Below are 24631 nucleotides of genomic sequence, written 5' to 3'. Positions count from 1 at the left end.
CCCAGATTAGTGGCAGCTCAAAGCTGAACAGGGAGCTGAGACTTATGCTCCGAGCCGCACAAAACAGGAACATCCCGTTGCTAGCTGGTTGTAGACAGGAGCATTCATTGTTCAGGATTCGAAGTTTGATTTATATTACAAATCCAGCACACGATAGAACGAATGCCTGGAGCTACTGCTTTGGCTAGGATTGCTACAGTTCTGGGAGGGCAACATTTATTTGCCAGTGTTCAGAACCTGCCTGTGCCCTCTCTTTTTGAACTGAAATTCCTGTATCAAATGCCTTTAACAGCCCGATAGCATGTGATGGACTGAACAGACTTTCTGGTCTAGGATGTCTACTTTTGTCCTGCTGAATCACTAGGAGAATTGTGATCACAGGGAAAACAGTAAAGGGATAATTGTAATGGTCCTCGTAATTCTGCAATAATTAAGCGAATGCCTGCCACTTTTAAAAACAATACTTTTTTTTTTGAACGTCAGTTTCTTTTCAACTCACAGTGCCTCTAATAGGGATCTTTCAGAAATAGACAACTGAACAAGTATAGCAAACAAATAGCTTTCTTTCAGTGAAAACGGAATAGCTCCCTAGATTCTCCGTCGCCTTCCCAGCACAACTTCTGGCTTCCCTACCCCTCAGACGACACCCTCAACCTCCACCTCACTGCGTTCTTCCGCGCTGCTCCGTGGAACTGAGTTGGCTGCCCGCCACCACCGGCTGCCTTGCTATTCTTCAGCGCCCGCTAGCGACGGCACTAGGACCCAGCGGAGTCCCCGAGCGGGGTTCCCAGAAAGGCAGCCAGACTCCTCCTTATCTCCAGTGTCAAACTTGACATCAGACTGCGAGCGGAGCATGGTAACTTCTCCAGCAATCAGAGCGCTCTCCCACACATCAGTGGCATGCTTCGTGGAGATATGCTCCTCTCACTGCCCGGTGCACCAGCAACATGGATTGTCACCTCTCCATCCTCATCCTGCTCGGCTGCTGCGTCCTCAGCTGCTCCAGGGAACTGAGTCCACAGCCTTCCAACGAAGGTAAGCCAGGTACCTCGTCGCTCCGTAGTGAAGCCCCGCAGCCCCTGGACCCGCGCTGTTCCCTGAGATGTCCAGAAAGGAGTGGCAGGAAAAGATTGTCTTTGCCCAGTAGCAATCCCACAACACTTTTGGGAGATGATTTGGGATTGTAGAAACCTTCAAAAACAATCTGTTTTTAATCTGATAGCTATTCCAGTGATTACATTTGCCAATTTGAAGCAGAAAGAAACAAAACCCTGTTTTTTTTTTTTGTTGTTGTTGTTTTTTTTTCTTTTTTTTTTTTTTGTTGTTGTTTTACAACCCAGTCTGTTAATTGCCAAATAGCCAAGGCAGTATTTTATTTTCTAATTATGACCATGTGGTTCTTTGAGAAGTTTCAAAGAAAAGGCTAGCCTCTCTCGAGATCCTGCGGTGTGTTTTAAAGATAATGACAGGTTGTTCCTGCTTAGATCCTTTGGCATTTATGAATGGACTAGAGGGAAAGCGGCTCGTTGGACCGAAGTCTTTGAGTGCGTGTGTGTATGCGTGTGTTTATGTTACAACCGGTTTATTGACGTTCTGTGGATCCCGCCGGGCGATGCTGTGTTCAGCGATGCAGGTTCTCATGGGCAGCATATGCATGCCACATTAACACCAGTGCTGTTTGAAGAGATAAACAGTGAGATTAAATTGGGTTCTTTTTTTTTTAAGGCCTTTCTTACAAACAGGAGAATGCATTTAATGATTGATTGATGAATAGCTCCTGGGTAGATGCAGTAAATAACAGAATATCACATTAGAAAGAACACTCAGGGGTAGCTAACGGTATTTCCTTGATGCTGGATTAATTATTGTCCGTGTAACGGGCATCCCTGGATTCTCAATGGATCAAAGTGTAAGCCTAAGACTGCAAATATTTGTTTTCATGTGTACTGAGCAGACTCAATATCCTTTTTTATATTTTGCAGACTTTTGAATATCTAGTTCTAATGATTTGTGAATAGAAACTCTTAAGACAACTTCTCTAAATAATTGATTGCCTTGCAGCAACAATTACAACTTTAATTCCCTCTTAATGATTTTAAACATTTAGAATTTTATCGAGTAAGTTAACAATAGAGAACAGCTGATGGGCAGGAAGCACAGTAGCTGTACCACACTCACTGAAAAATACTTTGTAGAGCCCATGCTGTCTACATTATGCTTATGCCCATGTGAAAAAAAATGTATGTAAACCTATTAGTACAAAGACTGCTTCACATGTTTGGTGACCCACTTTCACGCTAATGGGACAGTTTAATTTTCTTTCCTTAGTGCCTTGGCTGCCTTTATCAGTTTGACTGGTTTTATTAATTTTTGTTTGCTTTTCAGTAAAGAAATAGTTTTTTTCATCATGATGATGAGAAAGCTCATCTTTTCCACAAATCACTCATTTAGTAATACAAATTAAAATGTTCACTTAAAAATAATCATCAGCCATTCTTCTTGAAAGAAAGTTCATCTGTGCATGAATAACACAACAATATGCTATGTTGTTTTAAAATATTTTCCCAATATATTAAAATACTAACAATAACTAGAAAAGAATAAAACTGTCTGATTTTTTTTTTTTTTGCAGAGTTGTCTTTTTCCAAATAGAATGTGTATAGTCTAACGGGACAATGATCTCACTGAATTAGTGATGTGCAGGATAGAGATGAAATTACATTTGTGGTCAACTTAACCACACTTTAAATTGCAAATACTACTACTACTACTACTACTAATAATAATACCATTCATCTTATTCATACTCATATAAAGACAATGTATAATAATTTAATGTGATAAGTATAATTAAATCTTAATTGCCATCAGACCACTTTGTACATGTATTATTAAATTGTGTATATAAATAGTCATGTATAAATTAACACAATAGAGCTATAATAGTAAAAGTACTTATAAAACTAATGTAATATTTTCTTAGATGAAAGTTTTATGTTCTATTGTTCACAGGATTAGTCTTTCCAGACACTATCCTATAGCTAACTGCCTTACTATCTTTATGAGGATAAAACAAAAGTTGAAATAATTAGTTTAAGTTAGATCATACCTCAATGATACTTTAAATATCTATCAAGTATCTTGGCACTACACAGTTGAGTCATATGGGAAGTGAAAATTCCTGATCTGTGCCACAATTTCCATGCAATTCCTCTAAGTAAGTAAGCCGGACTCACTGATAGAGCTAAGGTAAAGCAAGCCAGTTAATGCAGCTTTCCTATAGAGCTAAGGTAAAGTGAAGCAGTTAATGCAGCTTTCCTATAGAGCTAAGGTAAAGTGAAGCAGTTAATGCAGCTTTCCTTTTTATCAGTATTTTGAAAACTGAAGCATATAAGAGGAAGCTATATAGGCAGCTCTTCATATAAGAAAATAAATTATACTAAAAATATTATGCCTATCACGTTTTTAAACAACAGAATACGTGCAGCAACGTACTTACTAGAGTACATTCTCCTATCTATCATGGGATAGACATGACAAAATTAGAAGAACAAAACCAGGCCATTGAGCTGATGGCTAAGAAACTTATCTTCATGAGAGTTTTTTTTTTTTTTTAACAAAAATTGAGATGACTAAATAAAACTATTGACATTCTATGAGTCGAAAATAAGGAAAAATGACTTAGGAATTTGATGTGAATTTTCCAGTCCATCAATTAACTGTGTGACTTTCTAATGTGATTTTGATGAAGTGATTTCAACTGCTTCTTTGTCTCCATGGTCTTCTGGAGATTCTGGGGATCACTTAAAACCTTTCCTGAAGACCCACACAGAAGGTAGCAAAAACTTTGTTAACAATGATCAGTTCTTTCCACTCATGTGGCACAAGAAGAAAACTCCATGGGGAAATCAGTTACTTCTCAAAGTAAAATTAGTACTGCACAGTTCCTTTGCTTCTTCTGTTTCTTTCTTTCAGGGATTCAGATCATGACAAACAGTAAGTTTTGAAAGAGGTTAAAGCCTGATACAGAGTGAAGTGCTCAACCTTCATTAGGTCAGTCAACTTTAGAACTACATGAAGTACTCTTTATACAAACTAGATATTTGTAGCTGTCTGAAGCAAAGTGGATTCCTTATTCAATGTTCTATGCAATACATTCCATCCAATGATCTTCACAAATTGGATTCACATTTACCCTTTGCTTTCTTTACAATAATGAGAGGTTTTAAAATACAGTTCAGTAAAATTCAGTCTACCTACCTACATACTTCTTACTGAGATACACTTTTCTTCAGTGTCTGAGAAACCGTCTCTGATATATTCTCCCTTTAACATAAATCTCTGCAAAGTACAAAAAATATTATATATGGGATTGTTGGGTGATTAAAAGTAAAACTTGCAAATGCATCTATATACTTCCTCTCTTGGAGCAGTAGGTGAATGTTGACACAATAAATATTTAAATCACAAATTTTCTCTTTTTAAAACTGTTCTGTATTGATATTACCTTCAATGTATATAAACTCTCACTCTCAAATAAAAACTCCCTGTGATAGAAACATTAACAGAGAGCTAAGCTATCATGTCATTTTTATAGGCTTTTTTGAAAAAGAGCTTACATTTGCTTTTAATAGCATTTCTTCATGCTAGACTAAATAATTGAATGCATTTCTGTAATTTAATAGTTCTCCTAATAGCTTGCCCCTCCACCCACCCCCAACAGTTATAACTGTGCCGTTTGCCTGAAGGTAGGAGAAACCTTAATTTCACTGCTTTATAACCCACAACAGTTAACATTTGACCTAGGTCATTAACAGGATTATCAGCAAATTTGTTTAAGCTTTTACTGACAATCTGAATTGCTATGATAATATTTTGATTGTGCCAAAAAAGAAACTTCTTGTAACCTCTCAAAATTGATCATGAAATTAATTCATTTTGAATTAATATCTTCCTAAAGAATAATATTGATACCATCGAACTCAAGTGAGGAAATATTCACTTTAAGACCCAACTCACCTCACTTTTGACATCAGTTCTTGTCAGAAGTGAAAAATTAGTAATCCCTTTAAAATATAAGTATTCTGGCAAATACAGTGAATTTAGACAGACAAGGCAGCCTTGTCATAGCTATGAACATTTTCAGCTTTATGCTTTTTTATACTGATATTGTGATAAATACAGTTTTTCTTCTCCCCTTAAAGTAAAAAGTTATGTGTATAAGTCAGAAGTGACTGTTCTTATAAAATAAAAACTAGACAAAACACCCTTGCCACATGTTAAGTCCCATTATACTGGAGAAATTTATCTGCATGAATTAAAAGAAACTGAAAGTTTCCATAAAAATCAAAACTAATATATACTCTTAAAACAAAGTATTATATAATCGTTTTAAAAGTATTACCAGTGTTTATTAACTTGAGAAAGTTTCACATAAAGTTTTCTGTTACTTGAATCTATCCAGGGTTTGTTTCTTGCTCATATAAGATCTTTAATTATTTAAATTTAAAGTAATGATTCAATGAAAGTCTTTATCTGGAGTGTTTATTATTCCATTTGAACATTCAAATTCCTGTATATTCTTTAATGGTCAAAGTACTTTTAATACTATTTCAAAATATTTCTTCCTTATAAAATATCCCTAAACATTCAACTTTTTAGGGGAACTTTTTGGATATTTTTCATGAACTAAAATATATACAACGTTTAAATATCAAATAATTAGTTACATATGCAAAGGATTTTTAAAGCAAAGCATATTTCTACAATATATTTGATTTAGTGACTTCAATGGAAATGGAAGCAGCAAGAAATGTTCTCGAAAGTTACATTTTCCAAGTCATAAAATCTTCAAGAAAGTATTAATAAAACTTTCCACAAATCATCAGAACTCGATAAGTTCTTACACACAGTACTTACTTAGAATTCTGTGATGTGGGCTACCTTTGATTTGAGTCATTTTCCACTGGTTTTGTTTGGCATAAATACTGGATGTAGAGAGAAATATGTATTTCTTGGAAGAATGCTAACTTTCAAGAGTTTTTTTTTTTTTGTCAAGACCTCCAACTTTATTTTTTAACATGCACTTTTGTCTGTGAAATATTCAATAGACTAATAAACTTTGCCCTTTAGTTCTTGCTTCAGAGAGATTGAGAGCAGATTCGGGTGCCTCTCTTTGGTTGTTTTAAGAGATCTGGATTTTATCACCACTGAGGGTCAGTAAGGGGCTTTTTACCAAGTGTGCAAGTAGTTTTTCACACAGTTTTCAAATAAATGGTTGATTGGTGTGAAAGGTTTGTTATATTATTCTTCTAGGTATATAGAAAGCTGGGATTAAATATTTACTCTTCAAAAAGAAAAAGGGAAAGACTTCTGCTTCAAAATGACTTCAAAATAAAAAGAGTTGTGATGTTGTGATATTAATAAAACACAACAGTTCCCAAACCATTAATCCATCTCTCCTGAAAGCCATTGCTCCTGTGTTCAAAGGACTGGATAGTAGTGTGCTCTTGATTTCAAACTCTGCAGGTCTTTTTGCGGCCGTCTAGTATCAGGTAGTTGTTTGATAACAACCCCCCCCCCCCCAAATTATGAACATCAGGAAGTTTTAGTCTATCTCCTACGAGTTTTCTTTGGAATGCATTTTAAAAGGTAGTTCACTACAAATAATTCTCATGCAAGCAAAAAAAAATAAGCTGATTACAAAAAATAGAGAGAAACTCAGATTCTAAAACCAACAATACAATAATAACATAAAATATATTTATCACTTAAATCATTAAATCGCCTGGGTAAATTTTTATTACATCCTTAAAACCTATAGTTAAAAAATGGTGTGGTGTGTATCTTTACTTCTCCTCTTAAGTTTACAGACTTTTTTTTTTTTTTTTTTTTTTGTCTAGTAGGAAAACCTTGCCCAAGAAAGTTTTAAGAGTGTGAGCCAAAACTTACTTCCCCTTTGAAAGCCTGGGCTCATGCACGTGGAGGGTGGATGGAATCAAAACCCGTTCAACAAATAAAGCTTCAAACTTGAAGTGACGTTATTAAACTGGAAGCCCTGAATGCGCACAGCGCCCCCCTCCCCCTTCATTTTCTAAACCACGTCCTGCTGTTCTAGTCAAAGCAAAGGGTGAAAATCCACATAATCCAAACCAACATGGCGAACTGAGAATAATAGGTGAGGAAGGAGTCGGGGAAACAAATTGCAGCACTGTACAAACAGACTGCTGTGAACAGTCTTCCTGCGTGACAGGGGTGGCCAAAGGAGAACGTGAACGCGCCTCTTCGCGTCCTACTGCCCACATTTGATAAGACACTGTCGATTAATTTGTAAAACTGTTGCCCTAGTAAAATGCTAGCACTATGGCTCTTTACAGGCAGTAACTGTAAGGTGGTCACAAAGGAATCAGGCACCCTCACTGCCATCACACTCACGCCAGTGTGTCATAACCCCTATCTACTAGAAGAGACACTAGTAGAGTCTAGGAAGCATGGCGCTTCGCTCCCCAGCCCTATTCACTCACTGTTTTCTCATTAAAACCCAACCAGTAAGTTAAGCGGCCAGCTGTAAACCTTCCAGGGCCAGGGAGCTCTTCCAGCAGTTTCCCTCAATCGTGTACCAAAATCAGTGCCTGGAGCACGACGCGGAACCCTGATGACTGTGGAAGGATGGAGGGATGCTGACTGTTCTGGGCACCTAGCATCTTGTGGCGTGCGCGTTGCGGGCTCCTCTGTACAACTGCTCCCACAGCACCCGAAGAGCTTTCTGGACTCAGAACTCCTCTTTCCATAGGAAGCTAGCAAGCATCTCGCAACGAACGCGCGCCCTCTGCCTGCAGCCTCCCGGCTGTCGCTGCCGCGCTGCTCCACCCCACCTGGCCGCCACCTGCACCCGATAGGCACAGAGAGAACGCGACCCCCACTCTCCAACCCCTGTACCCAAGCAAGTTCTGATCTAGGCAGGAGACCACAGATCTCAGATTTCCCTGCCGCTTCCTCCGTGGCTGTCAAACCAGACTTTTCAATCTGGTGTCTGGAGGTGGCGCGGTAGTGTCTTTTCCAACTACCTTTTTCTACTCACCGGGTGACCTAGGGAGAGGGGAGGTGGAGGGTAAGGCTCCAGCTGAGTTTCCTGCAATGTTGGAAAAGCATTTTCTCATTTAGCTACTGAAAACAGAGACCTCTCATTACCCGGCTGTCCTGTTGGCTGCTGTCTGACCCTCCTTGCTATTTCTTGTTCTCTCCAGTGTGCTCTCCTCCTCCTGTTTCTAAATAAAGTAATTTTTGTTTTCTTTCCTTTTCTGTTTCAGTGTTCTTTAAAGTTACCTGCAGGTGACATCCACCTGTTAATCCCATCCTCATCGCTAAAGGAATATTCTTGATCATTCACAGAGTGTCCTGTGTCCCATCCCCCAAACCATCCCTCTCTCAGATTTGTACCATTTCCCCCACTTCGGAGTTTGAAAATAAACTTGAGATGGGCCATAGAGGGTTTCTTCAAAGTTGATGCACGGTTTACTGCTACATATATTTTTGTGACTATGTGCCTCAATGATTCTCTTAAAAAATGGTGGGATCGAGTAGCTAAGTGTGTTTTAAAAGCCTTCTCCTCCACTCGGGTTACAACCTCACTGGTGTTTTTCTATTTCATTCATCCCTTACGTCAACCATACCCAACATACGTATTAGGGCTTTCCTTAGGTACAACTGAAGAAACATCCTAGCAACATACCACTGGATTCGCACAGCTCCATCTTGCCTCTGTGTCTTCACATTGACTAATTTCTCAAATCCTGTGTATCTTTCGTTCCAGAACCATAGTGTTGTCAGCCTTGCTTTCTGTGGCTTGAACTAATTTGTTTTTGTGACTTTGCAAAATTAACTTCAAAACGCTGAAAGATTTTTGGCAGGAGAAATTAAGTTAAATCAGTAGGAGGACTTTTGAACTTCCTAAGCGGAGACCCACGTAGATCACATGCGTCTGTAAGTTAGTCATGCTCATGACCGTCTGTAAGTTAGGGAAGCTGCAGACAGTAGTCCACGAGGCCTGTGGGGCCTTTTCTTCATTTATCTTGGCCTCTGCTTTCTTAACATTGAAATATCACAGGCCTCACCCCCAAATAAAGATTTCCCCAGATTCCACAGACAAAAACAAAACAAAAAAGAAAGGAAATATGTGAGAAAATTGTCACCATAAATAGGGAATGGTTATGGGGGGCATAGAGGGGTTGCTTTTGTCATAAGAATGGAGTATAACTGAACTCTGGGAACTGCCACAGAAAATCAGGAAGAGGGAAAACAGCATTAGAGCATGCTCCGAAACGTAGGTGCTGCTCCCTGTGGGAAACCCTCTGATTTGAGTGATTTTTTTTAAATAATACTTAAGTGATTTCTTTTTGTTTACATTACAAAATACTTGTAGCTTGTTTAAGAGAGTTAAAATGGTAGCTGAAAGAGTACTCTGTAAAGTAGCAAATTAAGTATGGAGCACTTTTGCTTTTCCTGGGGAATTTCAACACACGTTTAGCATTAATTGATGCAATAAATTCCCTTTACCTGCCAAAGAGCAAAAGCAGCTTATGGATGACATCAGGCTTCCAAGTAAGAAAGCGAGCTGCCTTTGCCGATCTGTCTCCTGTTGCTGTAATGTCAATGTCTAACTTTTAAAAATGCTATTTATTGATTTGTTTTGAAACATGGTCTCATGTATCCCAGGCTGGTTTTGCACTCTTCACCTGTTTTTACACGTGCTAGACTTGTAGAAGTGGATCACTACCTCTGGCTTTACGTTAAAATTTCTAATGTGGGGTTGGGGATTTAGCTCAGTGGTAGAATGCTTACCTAGGAAGCGCAAGGCCCTGGGTTCGGTCCCCAGCTCCGAAAAAAAGAACCAAAAAAAAAATTTCTAATGTATTGTCTGTTATACACTGTGCTCTTGAAGAGGGTGCAGCCACTGTCACTGGCAAATAAGAAAGCCGTAGCAGATAGCTCTTTTTTCCACCCTGGCATCTGGAAAACAACTCATCAATTTCTTTTCTCAAATGTGGTTTTTTAAAATTCATGTATGGATTTGAATAACACTTCCAAATCAAAGGGAATGTAAACTGGACTGAAAAGCACAGTCCTTAATTTGAATTTATAAAGCCCTTGCGTTCTGTTATTTAATATCATGTGAAATCAATACTTGAGCCTTTATAGTACCACTCAAAAGTATGTCCTTTTGTAGGTCTAAGGTGTAAAAATAAATTATTAAACAAAATGAATTAAATACATACATAAAAATTCCCAAACTGAGTTTTATCATTTTATTTGCTCTCAAAACAACAATCTTGACAAATTATGTAGCTGAACCTTAAGGTAACTAGGACCTATAGGGCTTTTTCAACTACCATTCTTAATTATTATTGGAGAAAAGTTAAATTAACCTCTTCATAATTTCCACATGAATTAATTCTTACGTTACCAAATGACCTTTTAGGAACCAAACTGAATGCTATTTTCCAGATATCTTTTGAGTAGTAAAGTTATGACCTTTTTAAAGATAGATCTCAATGCAAAAGATGGCAGACAATCTTCACACTGAGAAGCCAGGCTGGGAAATTAATTTGCAATAGCTTCCATGTGGCTCATTTTACTGATCCTTAGGTCTGAGGAAAAGTCTGTTTGCAGCACAAGCGCGCTCTCTCTCACCCCCACCCCAGTGTGTGTGTGTGTGTGTGTGTGTGTGTGTGTGTGTGTGTGTGTGTGTGTGTGTGTGTTTGGCCAATCAGAGGGTTCTTTTACCAAACTGAGCTGTTCCCGCACTGTGACTAAAATGGTATAGATGAGTATTTTCGTTATGTACAGAAGATGCTGTAAGTGTTGTTCTGGAAAACAAATTGCCAGTGAGATTAAATATTAAAAGAGTCGTTTGTCATGGTCTAATCTTGGTTTTTCCCCTTTACTGTCTGTAATAATGATAATACTCCCACAAATATACCAAAGCAACTTAAGGTAAGTTTTGCTTTTCAGGACTGTAAAGAACTAAAATTATTACCCAAAGTATAACAACAAATTAAAGTTCTGCCCCTTTATTAAATATGAAAATTCTATTAAACTTAACTACCCTGAAATACTAGAAATACTTTTTTTAAGCCTAGTATTTTTCTCTTGGTTTACTTTCTCTGTCTGTGTTAACGTAGATAAGACTCATTTACATTTGGTAACTCAAAGGAAAAACTCACACTTTTCCTGTGTGTTATCTACATTTCTGGCCTAGACTACCATTTAATGCCCTTGTTTTATGAGAAACAAATTCTTCCATGGGTAATTATATATATATTTCAGGTGACTGAGCTGGTTAATTTAATCTATAATGATAATAATAGTTTCCCTATATTCTGAGGTACAATTGCCCTCCTTAAACATTTGTACATTGTAAAATACAGCATTTTCTCACCCCTGAAAGTGATTTTTAAAATTATTTTAAGTGTTACAGGATTTTTATAACTCAGAAAAAAGCAAAAAGGTATAAAATTTCTATTATTTAATTTTTTTCTAGTCAAAAGATCAACTTTGGAAGTTATAAATATTTTGTAATAAGACCAGGCTTGTAGTATATATTGTAGATTTATTATACTTAATGTTAATAATGAAAAGTGCAGGGTCTTAGGACTGGAGAGATACCTCAGTGGTTGAGAATGCTCAGCTTTCTTGCAGAGGACCAAAGTTCTGTTCTCAACACGCTTGGGGTGGCCTCCAGTCCCATGGTATATAACTCTAGTTCCAGGGCATCTGCTTTTCTCTTCTAGAATGCTCCAGCTCCCGCACACATGCGGGGCACACATGACCACACAGACACACAAACACGTAAACAAAATAAATAGGTTAATAATAAAAGTCTTGAGTCATAAACTCAATTTCAAACTTGCAGTTTTGGAAGCTGTTAACAGGAGTGAAGAAAAGTGAGATACACTGGATGTCTTGTTATACACGAACTCATCTTTTCATAGTTACAAAGCCTTGAGAGTTTACCGAGAGTACGAAGATAATGGTTGGTTTCAGACTAGATTTTGCAAATATTATAAGCCTTAACATGCCTCATGTCTGTGCAAATATTAGTTCTAGTGGGAAAGATGAGCCTGGAAAGATTTTCTTAGATTAAAAATTATGCAATGACATATATAATATGAAACAGTGAAAATCATGATGCAAATCCTCTGAAGACGCGTTACTATCGCAAATTCCGCATCCAGAAAAGATAAATTATTGCTGCACGTCATTTGACCGAGATGAGTGAAACTAAACATTTTAGACTCAATTGCACATTTCTAGACTTTCATAATTTAAACAAATTCCTAATTTAGAGAAGACCATGAAAAAATTGAGCATTGAGAACACTTCCCAGCAAGCACAGATGTAAGATGCACGTACGTTCTGTGTTGGATATGCATGCATACATGTGTTCATGTGAGAATATTGGAAACACATGGAAACAATACAAAAGGACCATCCCAAACTAGAAGCTTCTGCAGGCCCTCTTCACAATGTAATTACACTACCAAGAAAAACCACACGCAAATCCGTTTGAACTCTACCTTCTCTTTCATCAGTAAATTAAATGTTTTTTGACTGTCCCCAGCAGTCAGTTTGATATATTCCATTGCCACCATAATCCCCAAATTTGAAGAAAATAGCTGGAGTTTTGAAATAGAAGGGTCTTCTGTAGACTCTTATAAATATCCAAATGTATTCCATGAAAAAAACCTGTTTATGTGTGTGTGTCTGCAGCTGTCACTCAAATTCGTATCATTTTTAGCGAAATCCATAACACATGACTTTTAAATATTTTGCTGAACATTAAGAAGTCAAAGCTGTATTTGCTTCCAGTATTTCCAGATATTTAAAATACTTTATTTATTATGAACTTAACTTCCTTTGCAAAAAATGTGTATGGAAATATTACAATGTTTAAAGGTTATTCCTAAATTGAAATGTAATTTCTTCACTGCAGCTTTATTTCTGTTGCTAGTCCAAGGAACTTCCATGAGCTTTTTATTATTTCTAAAACGTGTTACTTTAGAAGTGGTTTTATCTTAACCTCACGTAATCTGTAAAACTTGGACTCAACAGAACTTCGATTTCACATCTGAAGGTTGATAATCAAGATTTTGATATTTTGATTAAAATATACCAAGGTAGCCTGACTTTATAAGCTAAAGACAATATATTCATTTAGGTATTTAAAAATGATATTTGTGTTAATTATTGTTTTTAATAAAATGATTGAATAATGTTTCTATTTTTTGCATTTAATCTTTTAAAGTATTTTTCTGAGTTAAAAGTAAATAAGTTGTTTTGTTTCTAGAACATTTCAAAAGGAAGTGTGCATTGAAAATATGCCACTTATACTCAAGGATTGGAATTGGATTGTTAGTCATATTTAGAAAATAGGTCTAAACTGGAAAATGTATCTAAATTACTCATACTTACAAACAAGTTGCCAGTGTCCAGAAAGAGAAAGCTAATATTTTATGACAGTTTTAATATTTATTGAGGTTGTTGTTGATTTACTGCAACGTCACTGACAAAAGATTCCAATAGTTTATGTGAAAAGATTATTTGCTAGAACAGATTGCCCCAACTGAGTTTTTGATAGTTTTGTCAAGTACATTAGCATTTCCAGTGTATATCCTTTGGAACCTTTTTTATTGGAAGAGGAAAACAGGGGAAAATCCTCTATGCTTAAAAATAGTATAGTTTACACCTGTGCAAGTGTGTGTTGCCAGTGCAGTTTGGGATGTTATCTCCTGGAACTATATAACCAGGCAAACAGGAAGCCTTGTGGTAAGAATGTGTGTGTTTTCATTTAGAGGAATCCTGCCTGTTACTTGTAAAGGTTTAGATGAGGCACATAATTGCAGTTCTTTTAACAATTATGCTCTGTATAGAGGCAAATCCAGAATTTTTCTTAAAAGGAAAATCCCTTAAGAACAGTAAATTTCTAGTATACTGCCTTGTCCAGAAAATCCACAGAGCTAACATATAATGAAAGGTAACTTAAGGAAAAAAGAAAAAAGAAAAACAAGAAATGTTAAGAATTGTTGATTATTTAAATAAACATTTTATCTAGAAATCTGAGAATTAGTCTTAACTAAATATTTATATGACAACACATACATTAAATTTAACATAAGTTTCTGAGAAGTTTACATGCAAAAGATTTGCTATATAATAATCAAAATAGTTTATAGTATCACAACATTTTAGCAGTTGTTAGTTGAAGCACAGCATCTATCAAAATTGTTATGTTTAGAAAGATACAAAATTACTATCACGTACCCCAAAGAAGCATTTAAATTAAGATGTAAAAATAATAGATAAGTTCAACTTGAGGTATATCAAAGTAGACTCTTCTAAATTTCTTTTCAATGGACTATCACACAAACAAACTAGGGGGGAAAGCTGAACTATTGTTAACTTTTGCTCAAAATATAAATTGTGAATTTTTAATTCCATATTATTTATGAAAGAGAGCTACACAGAGATTTACAAGAGCAAGAATAAAATGTGTCCCCTTCCGTGTCTTTTTCTTCTGTCTGGGCTGCTTAACTATCATTTAGAAGCAGATTATAGGGTTCTTCTGGTCTCTGTAACCTAAACCAAGCGTGTGCTCTTTATCATAAAAGAAAGTGATGAAAACGATAAAGATAAGTGGACAAGAAATGTGGCTTGTGTAACCGAGGTGTTGATGTGAACAGAGTGAAAGTCATTATTCTTTAGTCAAAGCAAGAGGGAATGAAAAGATGGTCTTCTCTTCAGTTGTGATTTTATAGGCATTTGTATTGGCTATAAAGGCCGCTTATAAGTGAAGGCTTTACAAGAAAATGTCTATTATTATAGGAATCTGAAATGCTTTAGCTATTATAGCTGCTTGTCCACTTTGAAATGATTATTTGATAATTATAAATAACTCAATATTTCCATGCAATGAAAACCTTTTGTCACCACAAAGTGTATTTGATACACTACTAGACAATTGTAAAGATCTGCCTCTGGAAGAGAGTGTGTGATTGAATTTTTACAGTTTTAACACTGTTTGTACATAGCACTTAATGTGTCCAGTTGTTAATATTAGGTTAACTGCCAACCTTTGTAAATGAGCAAGAAGTCATTCTAGATCAGAAGTTAAATTGTCCTTGAAAAAAAAAGTTCATGTATTCATGGGTTTTAAAGAGTGGAATCTCCAGAGACTTACATCACTCGATTTTAATTATCCACATATCTGACATTATCTATTTTAACATTTGATTCTAATACCTGCATTTTTGAGCCTAGAAATGTAACTCAGTGATACAATACTTCCCTAGCTTGTGTGAGACCTTGAAATCTAAAGTCTGTAAAACAAAAAATGAGTGGATACAAGGAGGTCTTTTGATAGAAAATTTGATGCATTTCTATTAATAAGAGTAGATAGGGCCAATTCTTTGTGATGTCATAAATGAACTCATTTATGATGTTGAGGAACAAATCCTGGGCCTCATGGAACCACCATGGAGATATCTCTCTGGCCTGGAAGAAAATTTTGATTGAATATCTCCTTTGGGACAGACGGTAGAAGAAGGAAAAGAATGGTGGCCACAAGGAGTCCCAAGTCAACTGTTCAGTGCAGTGGAAGTGTGACAGTCAAATTAGAGGCAGGGGTAACAGGTGGGTTCTCCCCTTTCTAGATTTTCTTATAACCAACTTGAGTTCATTTACTCTGGACTAATTTCTTACTAATTCTAACATGGGACTTTCCATTAAATATCACACTTTCGTGGATCTACCTGGTCTCAATTAGTGCCAAACCGTCATGTCCAAGAGAAGATGGCCTCCCCATCTTAGGAATGTAGCCCCTTGCCTAGCCATGCACCTGTATTGAAAAGTGGTGAAACTATAGACAACAAATATATTAAGATATAAAGCCATGTACTGCAAGACTTGAAGGAGTGATTTCCAAAATAAAACTTTATTGCCAAAGTCTACAAAAATAGAATATTAATATTAAGAAATGTTTCCAACTTAAAAATAACTTAGCTTAAAATGTTAATATTGGCCATATAAGTTTTTGAGTAGAAAATATTCTAATGTTATTTAAATAATGTGTCTCCTTAATACACACCAATAATATTTAGAAATAAGTTCATTAGAATTTGAAAAAAAGAAAAGGAAAATATCTAAATGAAAGTTAGAAATTGCCACATTCATGCATTTCAAGCTTAAATAAAATAAACCTGACATTTTTCTCCAAAAAAAAAGAATTTGAAATATGCTAAAGAGTAACTTACATTTCTTGTGAATAACTGGTATGAGGCAGACGTTATGATTAAGCAATTCACAGGAATCTAAATTTCAGGAACAATTCCCTAACTTTTTGTTAATATTCAAATTGGAATTTTAACTTTTCTAGAAATGAAAACAACCTCTTCCTATTAACAATTTGGGTTTAAAGCTCAGACTATAATATTTAGATATTTAAACAATTTAGAGAGTTAACTCTTTCCACTGGCATTTGAACAGTGCTAACACTGGAAAGGAAATTATAGGATCTTTGTATATTTTAGAGGAGAAAGCATCAATACCCAATCTAAAGCATTATGAGATTAAAACAATGGTCTTTATCTATGATTTAGTCAAGATGTGTCAGAAAACTCACACTCAGGTTTACTCTCAAGTCTACCCACCGTTATTTACTTTTCTCAGGCAGACTGTGTTCTGCACACAGAGAGTAAGCACTATGAAAGGACCACGAGTATGTAACTAGAAATTCGTTATGGAATTACCAACTTCAGCTAACTTTAAAGTGTTTATGATTCTTAGACTGTGTTGTTCTCATTTTGATACAAACAAAGAGCACCTCATAAACCTAAATTAAGAACTTTAAAAAGATTTTGGATGTCAGCTAGTCTCTGCCATTAGATCATGTGTTGACAGTTGATTACAAACACATTTCAGAGGGCAAAGTGGAACTGTTGTTCCATGTTGTAAGTTTACAAGAACACTGGCTCCATTGCTTGTTATAAACTCATGGTGGTTCAAAGTACATGATAGGATTAGTGCAATAATATTGCAAGATAATCATGCTTGGCAAAATTAAAAGTCTGATAGATAACAGCATCAAAATTGTGGGAAATGGTGTTATTTCTGATCATAAATTATGCACACTAAAATTTTGACTTATGTGGTATTATTATGTATTTTGGATTATTTCTTCATTGAGGAGAATCCAAATTCAAATGTGATTAGTCTGATATTTTTCCCTCCTCATTAACACCAGCAAGTGTCCTTGAGCCATAGGTGCACAAGTTATGTTGTAAGTGTATAAGCTTGGATTGGACTTCATGACTGTATTTTGAGTGGCTATGGATTTTGTAACAGTATCCATGTTTTGCACAGTTGTTTCTTTGATGAGGAATAAAGACTGCACTTACCTGTGGGTATGAGGACAGATAAGTACCATGGTGTTATAAACGGTGCTGGTTTAATAAACGGTAGTAGATCCTTCTCCCAAATCCAGGAGTTCATTAGCCCTGGAGAGCTGGCTGTTTCCTGTACCAGAAACAGTTTTTTCTTTTGTTGAGGGAAAGTCAACTGTAGAGCTGTTGGTTACCACCAAGGTATGCATGCCACTACCACACCCTTAGGGCTACTGTGCCATGCCTCATCACTGTTTGTCACAGGATCACAGCTGGGTAGGGTTAGTGGTTGTTTCACTCCATTATAGTCTTGCAGGTCCCCATTTGTACCACAAAAGACAGTCCTCAAGAGGAGACTCCCATTTCAGGTCTAACTCAGGGTCATCTGGACCCAGTTTCTTAAGTATGCTATTTTAGAGTTTCATTTCTGTGAAGATACCATGACCAAGGCAACTCTTATAATGAGAAATATTTAATTTGGGACTGGCTTACAGTTTCAGAGGCTCAGTCCATTATCATAATGGTGGGAAGCATGGCAGTGCAGACAGACATGGTGTTAGAGAAGTCAACAGTTCTACAAAGGGTTTCTCAGGCCTGTTATTGGAGGTCCCCTGCGGAGGGGAGTACATTGACATCTCAGAGGGGGAAATACCATTTAACCTTTATTTACACATTTACACACCATCTTACATAATACTGAAGACAATTTTAGGTAGATAGCAGTAAATTGTGACTTTTTCAGACACCCTTATGTTTATTATTAACTATTACAATTTTCAAAACAAATTTATACTTTTTCCTCAAAGAAAAGGAGATAATTCAATTTCAAGATTTATAACTTTAGTTGAAATGGCCAAGTTTTTAGAGCCATTTAATCTATTTATTGTCTAGCAAGCCATGCAGGAAATTTTAAGTAATTTTTGATATTTAAAATTCTACCATATGTTTTATTTCTTATCATATTATACTGTTTTAGTTTCCTTGTAAAACATTAATTAGGATTTTTATAAGAGTTGACTAATTTTCTCAGATCTGCAGCAACATGTATATGTGGTGTACAATCTGGGTATTATCATCATTCTCTTTGACATGGGAATATTTTAGATTTTTAAAATGAAATTCTCATTTTATTGATTGCTTACTCTAGTTCACATTAATAATAACCTTCCATTAGTCAACCATAAGGTTGTTTTCTAATGTAGAAGAATGAGGTAAAACCATACACTCCATTATTTAACAGGTCAGACTGACAACAGTATACATCATGTAAACAAAGTGAACTCTTCTTGGTAGTATATTCAAAATACTCTTCAAAACTAATTTTTAACATATAACAAAATGAAAAAGGTGTTGACAAAATTATTATCATTTATATTTAATGCACCTACATGCATACTACCTTTTACACTATTAGTATAGTTTAGAAGTCAGAGTAGTGCATAACAAATGTTGTGAGAAAAATCACTGTGCTTTATAAATAATCAAGATTGTACATGTGGTGGTCTAGAACACTATCTTCTTTTGCTTTGGTTTCTCCTCAGATGTACATCTAACTGCTTTGTTTATTTTATGTGCTAATAATTTAAATGTTATGAGTATAAATGTTTGGTAGTCTCATATGCCAGTAAGAAGATGAGATGTAGAACAAGGGATATTAATTATATAATACATATTTGAGACAATTCCTGGGGGAACCATATGGTAATTCAATTTAGTTGTCTTTATAGTCATTTTATGTTAGAATTAATGTCTTACCAATTTTGCATTTTTATTATTTCCCTTGTAAGAATGTATAACTATGTGATAGTTTATGTGTCCTACATGAACAAATTTAAAAGACCATAACAGCTTGTGATCCATTAACTTTCTCTCCAGCTCCTCGTGGCTGTCTTGTATTTATCATGTTTTATAGTGACAAAGAGCAGCACTGTTTATTAGACAGCACTATGTAAAGCAGGAGTTGTTAAAAGAAGCAAATAAAAAAACTCATTGTACTTACATTCTTGGTGTACTTTTGTTTTCTTGCAGTTAATCTACTAGATTCAAAAACGATTCAAGGAGAGCTGGGCTGGATCTCCTACCCATCCCACGGGGTGAGTTCAGTAGACCCCTGAAATGAATGTCTTTTGCCTCTTTCAGAGATAGTAAGGAATGGTCAATGTCCTTTCTGAGGAAAGCTCAGTAATTATGATGAAAGGCTATATCAACAGCTGTATTGGTTCATGTACAAGTACAATTTAATGTTGAGGTCCTGTGCAACCTCTGAAAATTTCAAAGTTCTTTACTCCTGAAACCTGAGTTGCTGTACTGGCATGCTTAAATATTTTAGTTGTAATTGAAATTTTATAGGTAATCTAAATTTGATAGGAACAAGATAAATATCTGACACAACTTCAAAATGTCACATTATATTCAAAGTATATCTTTGGTAAAGTTTTCTCCAGTTCTACCCTTAAAATCAATCATGATGATAAGCTCACGTATAACAGAATTCCTTATTCAACTATGGAAGCATGTGTTCCCTTTATTTATTTTGAACGTCTTTCACTTACCCAGATTATATTAAAACAGGATATTATTTAGATGCTAAAATCAATAATGCCTTAACTTTTGAACTTTTTATATAAATTTTAGACTTTACCTGTTCAGGCACAGTCTACTAAACTGTATGGCACTTTGGTGTCTCACATATTTATAATGAGCCTTTTATTTACAAAAATTTATTATTTATTAATGTATTTATTTGAAAAAAGACCATGCATTTAGAAAATTCTTATGTGTCTTAAAACTGTAAAAATAATTTAAACATACTTTATTTTGAGTATAGCATGAATGAAATGCAAAGTGTGAAATATTTCTCACAGGAACAACTTCATGTGCTCTTTCTCTTTCTGTGGTTGTATTCTTTTCAAAGTGATTTTAATTAGTATAATTTTCCATTGGTATCCATATTTAGATTTGGATTCCTAAACATACTGTCTTACTCACACAGAACCATCAACCATTCCTTCGCAAAGGGATGCTTTCTGTCAAGGGTGGTTCATCCATCTGTCATCCTTGTCTCTGCTTTGCTTTCTACCCCACCTCGACGATGACAGAATGCCAAAACCCATCACCAGGGCTTCCATGTTGCTTTGGAAGAGAGAGAATGAAATAAGCCAGGATTTGGCTTCTCCATAGGTGTAAAAGAATTAAATTATTGGGATAAAACACAGTCGAATTGTCAGAAAAATATATCTAAACTCAGGATTGACTGAAAACTCATACAGTACTAATTAGCTAAATGATAGACCTAAATTGGTTTTATATTTTTAAGCTTTTATATCTTTTTATATTTTTTCATTTATATCTTTTTCATGATTCTACTGATAATTTATTATGGAAACCTACTATTTAAGTATATAAGATATATGAATTCCATGGTAACAATTTGCTGACACATATATGCACATATGCAATTTTTTAATCACAGGAAATTAATTTGTATACCCAAATAGCACTCTATCATATGTTTTCCTTTTATGAAGACATAATGAAAACAATGTTGTACACATTAAGCGTTAGGATAGTTTTTATTCATTCTTTGCACAATTTAAGAATTTCTCATTGTAAATCCTGATGACTTTATGATAAAATAAGTTAAGTGTGTCAATCAATATGCAGACAAAATTTGGGTGTTGAGGGTAGAGTGAATAAAATCTTCTAATAGAAAGTGTGGTATATATGTTAATCAACAGCAAATAAGGATAAATGAAAATTGAAACTGTCAGTTTTGCCTCAGACTTCCTGAATCAGAAGTTGTGTCTCAGCATGCTTTTTCCTCATCTTGTTAAGCTAAACATGGGCAGAAGTCTGTGTGCCAGTTGTGCTCCCGTTTGGCCTACTTGTCTTCCTGTTTTCCTCAGTGTACAGTTTTCAGTTATGTCTTTTTCTTCATGTGGGAGAGGACAGCTTCCCTCAGTGATTTTCTTTCTTCCCTTTGCTTCCCTTTGCTTCCCTCTGTTGATCTTATAGACATGATTTCACATTTTCACATGTTTCACTGCAGGTGAAAGAATTGAAGTTTATCACATAATTTTCAGGCAAAAAGAAAAAAATGTTGTTGTACATATTTTTATGTAGTGTGTCTCTCTCTCTGTGTGTGTGTGTGTGTGTGTGTGTGTGTGTGTGTGTGTGTGTGTGTGTGTGTATGGCAGAGTTAAATGTCAAGTGTCTTACCATATCTGCTCAATGTTATTTCTGAGACAGGGCTCTCGCTGAATCTGAAGCCCAGTTTTAGGCATTTTCTGTTCTACTATTGTTTTGAGAGAAGGTCTCATAATGGCTCTTGCATCCATCTGCAGTGCAGTCTTGCCCACTTTGATCTTGAGCTTACAATCTTCCTGCTTCGTCTTCCAGAGTAAACATGACTGGTATTTGGCACCATGCCTGGGTCAATTTATTTGTATTCGTTAATCTTTTCCCTACTTCTTCAATACAATAAAGATAGGACCATTTTGTGTTTGTACTTGCTAAGGAAGAAAATAACTGTCAAAAATTACTGAAAACCTTTGTATAAAATACAGCATTTAATAACTGAACTTGAAACAACTCAAAATCTCTGATTTTAACTAGTAACTCATCTAAAAAGGGATGAATTTCATTGTAATGCTTAGATTAACTAAAATATGAGTTTAGCCTTCAGAGAAAACAGTAAGATTAAACTGCCTTGTATAAGGAATCATTGCAAATCATTATTTATTAATTTAAAGCAATGGATGAAGAGATGAAGAAGGGAGGGAAATTTGGATCTCACTCATAGGATCATTTGACAATATTTGCAGATGCTGTGATTTTGGGGCAATAGCACTGGCGTATGTGGAAGCAGCCAGGAGTCCTGTTGTACATCTTGCAATGAGCATGGTAGCCCTCATAACAAAGAATGACAGCTACAAAGTTGGGACGTCCATGCTTAGGGGATTAGCAGTGACATTCCCTTCAGAGCTCTATGTGGTTACTAAAGAGATGAGAACGAGTATACCCGCCGTTCCCTCCATTCAGCCGCACTACAGTTCCAAACTCCGAATGTTCTGAAGTATAAAATTTAAAAAGCAAATAACTCATTTTGAACTTGAAATTACTTTTTTTGTGTGTGGTATGTGTGTTTCACCAGAGCTCTCTCTAAAGTTTCTTTAATCTGGGAGCACATCCATATGCAGTTCATTACTCTAAGTATTTTATTTCTGTTCCTTGCCTTTCATTGTCCTGAAGATGTAGTCATGCTAACATTTTAACATTAACCTCTATCATTAAAAAAATGTTGTTTAAAACAGAGAAGATTGGGGTTTGACAAAAAGCTCAAGTGGTTAGGAAGGCATATTATTCCCTTGGTGGATCCAAATTAGAGTCCCAGTACCTAAGACAGGAGCACACAATCACCTTTGACTCCAGCTCTAGGGGGTGTAATGCCTCTTGCCTCTACCTATGTCCACACATATAGCACACATTCATATAGACACACACACACACACACACACACACACACACACACACTCACACTCACACACACACACAGACCATTAAAAACAAAATAAATCTTTAAAAACACAAAAAGAAATGTTATCTATATTATTAGATTTTCTTAGATTTTTATCAGTGACTTAGTGATAATGTCAATGTACTTAAATAAATGAATTTTGGGCCAACAGATCTATCTGTTGACCACCTGATACCTATTTCTCCTGCCCCATAGAGCATAGCTGTCTTAGAGCTTTCACACTCTACGGGCTACTAGAAACTGGCTACACCATAGGTTCTTGATAACCTGAGAGCTATTCGTGGAAATTAGAATTATCTTGATAGAGGCTGATTTGACGAGGAAGAATTAAGGCCAACAGCACTGGAGTAACTCTGTTTAGGCTCCATGTAAAACCAGAAGACCAGAGGACAGTTTCAGAGTCAAAAGAGATTCACAGAAGTAGCTTGGAAGCCACTGTTCTTGACCCACTCAATTTCAAGGAGATATCTTCATGTAAGCGGTTTTCTTAATATTTCTCCTACTTTCAAATGAAAGGCATTCATTCTAACAGCAGAAATACTTTATCTTTCGTCAAATATCCTGATCTCTCTCCATAGCCTTTGTATCATCTCAGTTCATTATATCTTCCTGAGTTATAATGAGTTCTTTACAGGAAGATATATTCAATTAAACAGTTTAAGCCTACATATTGCAAGACAATTGGAAACAAAACTAAAGTTAGCCTTATAATGCAGTATATAATGGTTGCTCTCTAGTGATAAAAAAAAATCAGAATGCTGCAAGTAAATTCCTTTTGTCAAAAGAAATGGACATGTTTAAATTTTAAAAAAAAGAGAGAGATACTGTAAAGATTAAAAAAACAAGTATGTAAGACAGACAATTGTTCTCCTGCTTCCCAGGACAGTGGTGTTAGGTGTGCTTAACAGAATTATGGAATCAGAGAATTTGTGAATTCAGAGTAACTAAAAGTTGCCTGGATTTCTTACTTTCACCTTGTGTATGAGGTTTGAAATACAGAGAAAAAATATTTTGACAACAGACTGTCAGTAGCAACCACTGGGAGTTGCCTGTGTGAATCACTGTTCAAGAGATGATCCAGGAAAATCATATTTGTGACACATATGATACGGGATTGTTGGTCACTTGGAAGACTTCTATGCTGTCTCCTCCTTAGATCTGTCACTTTCATATTGTGTGCTGATCAAATTAAAACCACGGCAGAGTTTCATAGCGCGAGAAGCATTCTGTGAGACAAAAGGTGTTCTGAAATAAAGGGGACTATAGGCAAATGATATGAACAAAGCCGCACTCTTGAAACATTTAATTTTTGAAAATTAAAATGTTCTATTTTTTAGTGCTTTAAGGATAGAATAACTTCTCCCGTGTATTGCCAAAACTGTATGTTTCTACATAAACCATCCTCTCTGTGTCAAATCCACTTATATCTGGGGAGACTGGATTAAAATTTTTAAGACATAATTTGTTTTAACATGTAATAGTTTGTTGGGTTTTTTTCCTATGCTGATATATAGAATTAGGGTTTCAAGTAAAAAGACCTATAACTGATTTGCATGGTTTTTATTTAACCTTACTTAAAAAAATTTTGTCCTTCATGTTTCTTATCTTGTATTCATTAATAATAATGTTAAAACTCAAATGAGTTCAAATAGTTTCCCAA

The 24631-nt window shown here is 35.6% G+C and overlaps 1 protein-coding gene across 3 annotated transcripts in view; it reads left to right on the top strand.

The window, feature by feature from the left end:
- Window positions 1-819: 819 nt before the first annotated feature.
- The window catches only part of Epha3 (Eph receptor A3), a 335491-nt gene continuing 311679 nt past the window's right edge, over window positions 820-24631 (top strand). The window contains exons 1-2 of one of the 3 annotated variants that reach the window (XM_087575967.1): window positions 820-1035; window positions 19464-19528. In XM_087575967.1, coding sequence (XP_087432093.1) covers window positions 948-1035; window positions 19464-19528 — 153 coding nt within the window. In that variant the 5' untranslated portion in view covers window positions 820-947. Of the gene's footprint in view, window positions 1036-15498; window positions 15688-19463; window positions 19529-24631 lie in introns of those variants that run through there. The other 2 variants (NM_031564.2, XM_087575968.1) reach the window with 2 other exon arrangements.

This window comes from Rattus norvegicus, chromosome 11 (genome assembly GCF_021556685.1).
Source record: "Rattus norvegicus strain SHRSP/BbbUtx chromosome 11, alternate assembly SHRSP_T2T, whole genome shotgun sequence".
Taxonomy (NCBI): domain Eukaryota; kingdom Metazoa; phylum Chordata; class Mammalia; order Rodentia; family Muridae; genus Rattus; species Rattus norvegicus.
The sequence above is the reverse complement of the archived record's forward strand: the minus strand, read 5'-3'. Positions and strand labels throughout refer to the sequence as shown.